At 52.5% G+C, this 10,314-nt stretch overlaps 1 protein-coding gene across 3 annotated transcripts; it reads right to left on the reverse strand.

Moving 5' to 3' along the window:
* Positions 1 to 400: 400 nt before the first annotated feature.
* On the reverse strand, positions 401 to 10,272 carry IST1 (increased sodium tolerance 1 homolog (yeast)). 3 transcript variants are annotated; one of them, XM_014942277.1, is made up of 10 exons: positions 10,142 to 10,272; positions 8,139 to 8,238; positions 7,295 to 7,475; positions 6,944 to 7,031; positions 6,557 to 6,640; positions 6,055 to 6,165; positions 5,454 to 5,666; positions 4,255 to 4,347; positions 2,331 to 2,376; positions 401 to 1,523 (listed from the first exon to the last, which is right to left on the reverse strand). In XM_014942277.1, exons 2-10 carry the CDS (start codon positions 8,224 to 8,226, stop codon positions 1,324 to 1,326), a joined length of 1,104 nt encoding a protein of 367 aa, XP_014797763.1. In that variant the 5' UTR covers positions 8,227 to 8,238; positions 10,142 to 10,272; the 3' UTR covers positions 401 to 1,323. The 3 variants fall into 3 exon arrangements, with proteins under 3 accessions (XP_014797763.1, XP_014797762.1, XP_014797764.1); XM_014942276.1 differs by lacking the exon at positions 10,142 to 10,272 and adding an exon at positions 9,979 to 10,038; XM_014942278.1 differs by lacking the exons at positions 7,295 to 7,475; positions 10,142 to 10,272 and having other exon boundaries at positions 8,139 to 8,233.
* Between the last annotated feature and the right edge of the window lie 42 nt (positions 10,273 to 10,314).

Here is a 10,314-nt window from a genome sequence, read left to right on the forward strand (position 1 = left end):
CCGCCATCTGCTCAACCCGACACGTGCAGGGGCACTTCCGGGAGCCCCACCCGCTGATTGGCGGAGAGCTGGCCCTCCCAGCCAATGGAGGCTCAGCAGGACTCGGGGCGGGCGGATGGCAGGACGAATGCCGAGGGACGGGGGGCTGTGGGGGCGGGGCCTGGAGCGAGACCGCCCTGACCCCGCCCCGGGGCTGACCGAGGGGGCGGAGCGAGGGGCAGAGGCGGCCCCGGGCGGGACCCCGGCCCCGGGCGGGACACAGGGGGTGACCCCGGGCAGCAGCGTTGTCCCCACGCCGGGCACCCCCACGGGCTCATGAGCAAGGAGGGTGCCACGGCTGTGCAACCGTCCGTCCTCCCTGCAAATAACAGCTTCCCCCCCCCCGCAAAGACACAGCCGCTGAGGAGCCTACGCTTTATTAGGAACCAACCCCCAAGATACAAATCGACAAAAACTTCAAAGAAAGAGTCGTGTGAAAGTGTTATGTACAGATCCGATACACAGAAGAGAGGGGGTCAGGTTCGGCAGCCCCCCCCGGGGAGCAGCACCAGGTGATGGGAAGAGCCCCCCCAGCTGCAGAGGGCAGGGACGTCCTGTCCCCGTGCTCAGGGGGGAGCAGAGTTCCTGTCCCCTCGGGGTCCCCAAGGCCCCAGCCCTGCCAGCAGGTGCAGGCAGAACGTGCCAGGGAAGGGGAAAGCGCTCAGTGCCACCTCCTGTGAGCGGGGAGCAGACCCCCACTGGGAACACAGTGAAGGCCATGGAGGGCTCCCCAAGAGTCCAGCAGGAGCAAAAAAAAAAAAAGGACATCAGGCAAACTGCAACCAGGGAGACAGCAGAAGTGCTGTGCCAGGTCTCCTCATGACCATACTACTCCCTGCGTCCACCCCAATTAGCTAAAAGCCTTACCGAAAGGATTTAATTACCCTTACCATACAGGCCACCGAGCAGAGAGGGGCAGTTTGTGGATGATGCTTGAGACCACCAAGGGAGAGAAGAAAACCCCATCCCATTTCAGCCTTCACCCCCCTTCTCTGCCAGGAACAGCTCCCAAAACGTCACACACAGGTTTCCTGTACAGTCACCCAGACTGACAAGGGCTGTTCCCTGCTCCAGTCCCACAGGATTCCCCACAGTTCACCTCCTGGAGCAACAAAGATGGGGAAAGCGGCAGCGTTTGGTTTAAGTACAGCAGGAAGAGAGCGCAAAAAGAAGAGCGCGTTCATTGGAGGTTAATACAGGAAACCGATTTCAAGGGGAGTGTTTCAGAGAGAAGCAGCCATCACAGCTCCCGCCCCTCACGCTGGAGCGACAGCCCAGTCAGCTTTATGTTTTCTTCTTTAGCTCCTCAAATCTCCGAGAAAGATCATCAAAGTCAATGTCTTCAGAGGCAGAAGAGTTGGCGCCGGCAGATGCTGTTGGCAGCGTATCGGGCACGGATGGTAATTCAGGCAGCACAAAGTTATCAAAGGTATTAGGAGCTCCAGCTCTTGGTTTAGGAGAAGCTTCTGGCTTGGGCCCAGGCCCTGTTTAGAGTAAGAGAAATATCATTTCACCTCCCCACCACCAGCTGTCAAACTGAAGCACACGGCCTGAACCCACGCACCCACAGGCCTATTTCTTCAGCACTCACCACCACCAACCCCCAGAGGACTCCATCAGACCGTCTGAAGTCCTTGCTGGAGCTGGCAAGGGTGTCCTTAGTCTAAAAACCCTCTTTGCCTTTATGAAGTGCTGGAGATAACAAGTGCTTTCAACAGAGAAAAGGCAGAATCACAAGGCGGGAGAATTTTGTTATGATCCAATGATGATGCATGAAGCATCTCATCAGCCTTTAGGCAGCCAGACAGACCAAGGGGTAACAGCTTTCTCCATGAGTCCTCTTCTGCCACACGCAACCTCAACACTGACATTAACACAAACCCATCTACCTGTCCTCATAGTGCCTGCTTCTCTCATTCTGTTGCTGCACAACAAAATTATTTATACCATGAAAAAAATATATTACCACTTAGAGTTGTTGCTCCTTCATTTTATCCTGCAATGCCCTACACCTGGTCCGACGAGACAGCTTAAGCTGGAGACCTGGTATTGGCTCCAAAGTCAAAGTGCAGTTTTTGAGTTTCCCAGTGGAAGTCTGGATCCTCCCTGTTTTGAGAGGATACTCTCCGTTTCCATCCGAGTCCTCTACGAAACTCAAATCCTGCTCTCAAGATGTGCTGAGTTCTACACGTTGTTCCCTATATGGAAAGCTGCCTTCCAGGGACACTGGGATCCCAATATAACCGCAGCCCCACTCCGCCCTGGGTTTCCCACCCCTCCGAGGCACTCACCAGCCGCCGGCGCAGCAGTGTCCTTGTCGGGGTTAGGCTCGTCGATCTGGAAGAGACTCTGGGTTACTACAGTGCCCTCTCCTCCCAGGCACAGACCCACACAGGCGTGTAGGTGCTGCTCATGGGCCACAGCAGCCGCACCCATGGAGAGCAACGCACACTTCACTCCCCCCCAAGAAGGCAGACAACCCTGGCTAACAGCACACTTGGAAGAATCCACCTCTCTTCCCAAGAAAAGGAAGCAGTGCTTTGACTTTCCTCTCCCTCCCCATCAATCAAAGCAGCTTCACTGGCCACATTCTGGAACTGGATAAACAGAGCATACTCACTGGCGGGCCTAAAATATTTGTCAAGGACCTAAGTGGGAAAAGATGCTCTTCATCCACATCATCGCAGCTACTGCTTCCTTTCTTTCATAAGGAACAAACAGGTACTTGTAACCAGTAGCAAGGTACAAAACAACCCCATCTCAGGTCTTATCTGGCTGGGATAAAGCCCCGTGATATGGTCAGTCCTCATTCCCTATGGGCTGCAGTCAGTGCCATCTGTCACGGAATCACAGACTTGTCAGAGCTGGAAGGGACCTCCAGAGATCATCTGTCTGTCACGGAATCACAGAATTGTCAGAGTTGGAAGGGACCTCCAGAGATCATCTAGTCCAACTCCCCTGCTAAAGGAGGATTGCTTAGAGCACATTACTCAGGACTGCATCCAAAATCTCCAGAGAAGGGGACTCCACCCCCTCCCTGGGCAGCCTGTCCCAGGGCTCTGCCACCCTCACCCCAAAGAAGTTCTTCCTCATATTTGAATGGACTTTCCCATGTTCCAGCTTGTGCCCGTTGCCCCTCATCCTGTCCCTGGGAACCACTAACGAGTCTGGCTCCATCCTCCTTCAACCCCCCCTTTCGATACTTGTCAGCATTAATAAGGTCTCCCCTCAGCCTTCTCTTCTCCAGGCTAAAGAGTCCCAGCTCTCTCAGCCTTTCCCCATAAGGGAGATGCTCTAATCCCTCAAACATCTTTGTTGCCCTACGCTGGAGTCTCCCCAGTAGCTCCCTGTCTCTCTTGAACTGGGGAGCCCAGAACTGGATGCAGTATTCCAGTTGTGGCCTCACCAGTGCAGAGTAGAGGGGGAGAATGACCTCCCTCCACCCACTGGCCACACACTTCCCTCTGCAGCCCAGGATTCCACTGGCTCTCTTGGTGACAAGGGCACATTGCTGGCTGAACCCAGCTAATAACTGCTGCATCCGTGCCTCCATCTCCTGGACTCAAAGCCTGCTGTGCAACTAGCACAAGGTGTTAGCACACACAGGTGCTTGGCTGCTCTCATTCCTACTTGGGATATTGCAGAAACAAGCAGCACGTCACTGAAAGCCAAATTAGAGTCGTGACCGTAACTGCAGCAGTGAAAACAGACAAGCAGAGACAAACACCAGCCTCTCCTTTGCTGTCCCCAATGGCTGAGAAAAGCCTGGGAAAGGACAAGTGTTTAAACATACATCATCTTGTTCGGCGAAATGTTCATTCAGGCTCTCTACAAATTAGTTCAAAAGCCATAATTAAATAGATTGAAGGAAATAAACCCTTCACATTAAAAAAAACCAACAAAACATCAACCAACCCAGAATTAGTGGACTCTACTTGTTAACTGTTTATCACCATTTCAACAACACAGTTAAACGGACCTTGGCTTTCCCTTTCAGCCAAAACACACCCAAGGATGAGGAACTTCTCACATGTCATTCTCCCATCACATGCACTCAGTGACTCACCATCCCCCTAAGCAATGCCAAGCACCACCCCAGAAGCTCCAAAGGTTGACAGTAACATGCTTCATGAACATTTGCCTTTTCCATGGCTACCACCGCACTCTGAGGTTTCCCTCTCCTGGCTACAACAGTGATTCAGCTCAGGGACTTACAGACTCGTATGTTGGTGGGTCTGCTGGAATTGGTGGTGGATGGATGTTACTGAAAGGCTGGTAGGTCCCCACTGGCAGGCCATTGAAGTTCTCCTGTACAGAGAGATTAGAGTCATGCATCATGCTCTCTCATCGCACCTGGGAGAGCAGCCATGGGACACAACACAACTGCAGCTGCTACGGGAGTCAGAGAAAGTAGTAGTCTAACATAAATGCAAGCAAGTATCCAGCCTGATAAGAGTTTATACCTGCTGGGAAAAGACTCTCAAGTCAGATGTAGTCACCTGGAGCAACCAGACCCAACTTACTGGACTGTGGGTTATTCTAAAGACCCAGCATGACTAAACACTTTGTCTTTCAAGGCATTAGAAGTACCAGGAGAAAAAGGGTAATACCCTGCCTTAAACACACCTGAGCCGTTTCTCCTGAGTGCAGTATCACATGAGGAAGGAGATCTCTGGCTCTGTATTACCCTTACCTGTAACACAACGCCTCCAAGACCTAGACTTAGCAGAGATCCTCAGCATATCTATGCCTGGACCTTCAGCCAGTTGATGATACCGGGCCCAGATTTCCCACAAAAAACACTGCAGCCTTGCTGGGACCATATTCAGACTCCAAGCCATCCCACAGTTCTGCAACTCTCCAGTCTACACAGATACCCTGTAAACAACTGAATTCAGAGAACAGTGCTCTTTTCAGCTCCCACCTTCCACCCTCATAACAAATCATCTCCAAAAGCTATTGGCCTGGTCCTGTCCCCTCCCCTTGCAGGTCTGAAGGCAGGGCACTTCCGCATTTTTCTGTGCTGTTCCCAGCCCACAAAACTCACCTGATTTCCTTGACTGAATCTTGGCACACTACCAGCCTAGCAACTTCAAAGTGCAGCTCCAACCCCTGGTCAAAAGCCTGACAGTCAGAAGACTGCCTCAGGAGTTAAGTCTGGACTCCTCTGTTCCCTGAAGGCAAAGAGGGCTGGCTGGAGAACAGGGGTAGGAACCTCCACAGTCAAGAAGCAACATGAAGCTTCAGCTGCACTGCCAACAGTTTCCATCACATGCAGTCTCACAGCAACACAATGGTCTTCTGACACATTAAGCTATCAGGTACAGACACTTCCCAATCAGCAGACACAGGACTAAGCACCACAATCGGAGTCTTCCACAGAAAAACAGAACACTCAAAGCAAAGGCACTTACCGGTCCCTTTGGAGGTGGATAGGAAACAGGTGGATTTGGTGTTGGCATGGGCATAGGCATGGGCATCATCACTGGCATGGGTACTAATCCATCATGACCAACCATCGGGGCTGTAAATCCACCACCTCCTCCCCCTCCAGGGCCACCCTTCTTCACATCATCTGTGAATCCCACATCGATCAGATCTGCCTCTCCTCCTGCAGGGGCTTCAGCCTGGACAGGGTAGAAGAATTCTGCTCACCAACACACCTCTATTCTGATCACAGTCCTCTGAACAGCATTAGATGCACCATTTGTCACTAGACAAGATGAGACAACACGAAAAGGAAAGAACAGACAGCAGCCACACAGTGATATTCATGGAAATCAGAAAGGGAACCAGGCTTTAGCATGACTAACTACAGCCACATGCTGTAGGATGGTGGGAAGGAGCAGGGATCCTGCTATGCTAGGGTTGTCTGGAAGATACTAAAGCAGGATTACCACCAAGCTCATTGCAATGCCTCAGCCCTGTGCTCTGAAAGCTTGCACAGCACTAGCAGGATGTTTCAGTTCACTGGAACACAAAAGGGAACTCCAGACTTGCAGGTGCCTCACTCACCATCACCACTGAGTCGGGTTCATAGGGTACATTGTAGTTCTTGGCAATCTCGATGAGGTATCTCTCCACCAGAATCTTGGGTGGCGCCTCCACGCTCAGCTTGTGCATCAGCTGGAACACAAGGGTGCAGAGACACTCAGTGGGACTAGGGCAGTGCAGCACGGCAGACCTCTATCCCAGCCAGGGCCACCTGCTATGGGGAGCACAGTGCAGCCTTTCCTCCCAGTAGGGCACTGCTGTAGAGGAGGCTGCTGGCAAGCACAGGCCAGAGCTCCACGTGCTCTGCTCCTCTCCATCCAGTGAGCACAGCAGGACTCCATCTGCCAGGGAACTCAGCACTATGTTCCCATGTTCCAATGCAGGCAGGCGCCCCAGCAGCAACATCTGGCCCACCCTATTTCACAGTGAACCACAGGGCTCAGCCAGTGGCCACAGCAAAAAGGGGCAGAAAGCTAGAGCAGACGTATCTGTTCTGCCAGCAGCTGTTCCACCAGTTAATTACCCTGTCATTTACTGTCCCAATCTGGTTTGTCCGGCACAGCTTCCCATACTCCTTGCTGTACTTGGCACACAGCTGGTCAGCAACCTGTAGCAGGAAAGAAACTCTGGGAACGTGCACACCTTTGCTTTCCCCCATCACACACTGCACATCAGCTATAGCCCCTACAGCTGACATGCCTCCCCTTCCCCCCCCCCCCCCCCGATTGTCCTCATTTCTGCCACTGAGTGCCCCAGCTGAGCAGCCTCAGCCACCCCTGATGCTCCAGGGACACCTTTACTGGTGTTTCCATCTACCTTAGTGACAAAGAGTCCCAGTCACAGGCTTCCACCAGCTTCTGGCAGCATCACCCCAACCCTCCATGTGGAATACCCCTCTAACCCTACTCACAATCTTCAATTCAGCCACTTCCGACTGGAGTCGTGGTGCAGCCCAAATCAGCGTAGACACTGCTTCTGCCAGGCCAGAGTCCAGCTCCCTAAGGAAAACAGAAGACAATCCCATCTCCTCACCAAGCACCTAATCTTTTCTGCCCTCAGCCTGTTTAGCCTGAATGTCCCCATCCTCCATGCTGGGCTCCAGAGTCTTCCCTGCCTGGGGAAGAAAAGTTCTCTGGAGTCCCTAGGACACCGAGACAAACAGGTGCCCTTCTGTATCCCAGGTGTGCCCCCAGCAGTACCGCCCCCGAGCCCAGGGGGCCTGGACCCTCTCCCACAGCAAACCCTCCAGGCCAGAGCTTACTTCATGGACTGAATCAAGCCAAAGCGGGCTAGCAGCAGATCGCAGTACAGCTCCAGGATCTCCATGGCCTCCACAAGGTAATCTTCACGGATGATGTGCTCCACACGAATCCTGGCACGCTCATCTTTTCCGGCTGCCAGGTAATCTGCAATCTCCTTCCTTGCCTTCTGGGCCAACTCAGCTACAGCACATATCCCCAAGGCCAGTCACTGCGCTGGCAGGGGCTGCTGCCTCCATACCCACCCACAGTCCCCACCACACACAAAGCCATCATGAGTTTTTCCTCTCTCCTTCATCAAGCCTCTCTAGCGCAAGACACTGAGCCACGGCTCGGTGGAGCCCTTGTGTCCAGGTCCCAGCACACTAACTTAGGGGAGAAAGGAGAGTGGGCTTTTAGCTGCTAGAAACACTCCCACACCTTCAGCTTCCCTACAATGTCAATCAGAACCATGGATCCTCCTTAACTGGGCAGGGCAGGACAGCACAGGTGGAGAGAGACAGCACCCAGGAAGTTTCCCACTATGTTGTGAGCAACAGGAAAAGCCCCCCCAGGGCAAACTGGCATGTCCCTCCACGCACAGCCCAGAGCTACCACCCCGTAAGCTGCACTCTGATACCTGCCAGGAAGGTGGACAGAGGCCACGTTGTGGACAGCCTACTCCTCTGGGTACTCACACGCCAGAGCAGACTGCAAGACCTGGGTCCAGCAAGGAGAGCAAGAGGCTACTCCATACTTGGCCCATTAAAGTACCCTGACTTCAGAAAAATCTTCTCCTCATGTCTCCTGAGCCCTAAAAGCATACTTGGTCACACCTGCATCACACCTGCCCCCTCAAATACTCACTCTTCTTTTTCTCCAGCAGTTTGAGGCGATTGATGACAAGGCGCAGATTGACTCGCAAGCGCTCAGCCTTGAACCCAGAGCCCAACATGATAAACACTTTCTGCGGGAGAAGAGAGGAATGTCATTGGAACCAGAAGATGTTGATCATACCAGAAGGACACCAGTCACTGTTTTACTTGAGGAAAAAAAGCCCACAGTTTTCTCCAAACAAACAGGTACAGGCCTGCTATTCCTGAATCCAGGTATTTAAAAATGACTGGACCTACAGCACTTTACGCTTTTTCCCACTTTACAACTCTGCACTTAATGAAAGCCAACAGAGAAACTTCCTAGATATTCCTACCCCGACAGACTGAATCTCAACCCCAGAAACAGATGCAAGATGAAAAAAAATTGGCACTACTCCATAAATAGTAACAGGGTTAGAAAACATACCCTGAAACAAGAAGTTAAAGGCCTCAGTCTATTTAATCCATATGAGTGACACTAGCCACAGATGTGAATACAGTAAAGTTTTAAGAAAGTCAGACAAACATCTACCAGCAGTAGTCTAGGAATATGTGACTGTGGCCAGTTCAGTAAGCCGAGCTTACCGAGATGGTATTTTGAGGTTCTGACATGCTTTCATTCTATTACTTTGAAAGGTGAGGGAAATAATACCTCAAGATGCCATCTGTGACAATCAGCATACAGTCAAGTCTCCCTGCCCCATGTAACTTCACTGACAAAACCACATTTTTAAAGAAAATGCTGACTCCTGAACACGTGCTCTGGCATTTCTCCAGTCTCTAATGAGCCAGTTCAATTCATTAGTCCTACAGAAAACTAGCTGAGAAGACGCCTTAGCACAGCATTTTGTTACGTCAAGAATTGTTCATCAAAAGACCTTTCCTGAAGAGCTATCGTATAGAAAGACCTTGGCTTGTACCCAAAGGACATACTGGAGCAGACTTTTGGATAGTGATAGCATTTTGTGTCTAACTACTGGTTTACATAAGATTTATTATGAACTAGAGTATATCCAGTGTATTTAACTGATCTATTCACACACCAATACAGTTATTTCAATGATGCACAGAACCAACCAAGCTCAAAAAACATCGCTACAGATTATAACACTGATGCCATAAAAACACAAGTTTTGACCTTCTGTAACTGGAACACACATCTACAACATTAAAATAACTTTGCAGTGCTGCAAGAAACAGTCTCAGTACGAGTTGAAATGTCTCTGTAAAAGTATCTGTTTAATAACTATTCTGTTTAACAACAGCCTGTTTTAACAGACTGGTTAAAAACACAGCCATTAGGTACCAACCAGCTCCCGGACACCCTTTCACAACCACTCTGTTGCCACTCTAAAAAGTTCTGGGTCCAATCCAAAGGATCCAATCCTTCCTTCCCTATCCCTTTGCCTTCCCATCTCTTCCTGCAGATGGGCTGCTACCCTGACCGCAATGAAACTAACCTTTACTCGTATAACAACTACCCTGTCGCTAGGGCGGTCTCCAGGCGCATTAGTCAGCTGCCGGGAGTCGCCGCCCGGCTGCCCAGCGGCCGGGGCTACCTCAGAGAAGCGCTCAGGGGACCCTGGGCTCGCTTTACCGGCGCAGCCCCGAGGGGGCTGAGGGGCAGAGACCCCTCTGCATCCCCGCTGCCCTCCCCAGCGAGTTGGCGTCGGGGGAACGTCCCACAGCGCGGGCGGGGCAGGACAGGCCCAGGGCTGCCCTCAGCCCAGCCAGCGGGCACTCGGGACGAAGCGTATCCCTCGCTACCAGCACCTTCTCGGCCACCGACCGTGCCCCACCGCCCCCAGCTCGGCCGCCACAGCCCCACTCACCGGCCGCCCCTCCGCTCAAGCTCTGCGAACCAAAATGGCGGGGCCCGAGCCTCAACACCTCACCGCCTGCGGAGTGATCTACGGTCCCGGCGCTCCCTACTCCTTACTGGGGGGCACGGCCGAGCTATTCCTGTAGCTACGGAGGCAAAGCCGCAAGAATTACCTGCCTCACCGACGCGGCGGCGTCCCGGGAAAGAAGCAGCAGTGGCAGAAGCGAGGAGGGCGGCGCGGAGGGACTAAATGACCCAGCGGAGGAATCCTTTCTGCGTGAGTGCGTAAGTAGTGATCCCGATAGCAGTCCGCCGGCAGCCGCTCCCCGGCGCGGAGGTTCCGGTA

The sequence above is a fragment of the Calidris pugnax genome, unplaced genomic scaffold (genome assembly GCF_001431845.1).
Source record: "Calidris pugnax isolate Ruff unplaced genomic scaffold, ASM143184v1 scaffold28, whole genome shotgun sequence".
Classification (NCBI taxonomy): domain Eukaryota; kingdom Metazoa; phylum Chordata; class Aves; order Charadriiformes; family Scolopacidae; genus Calidris; species Calidris pugnax.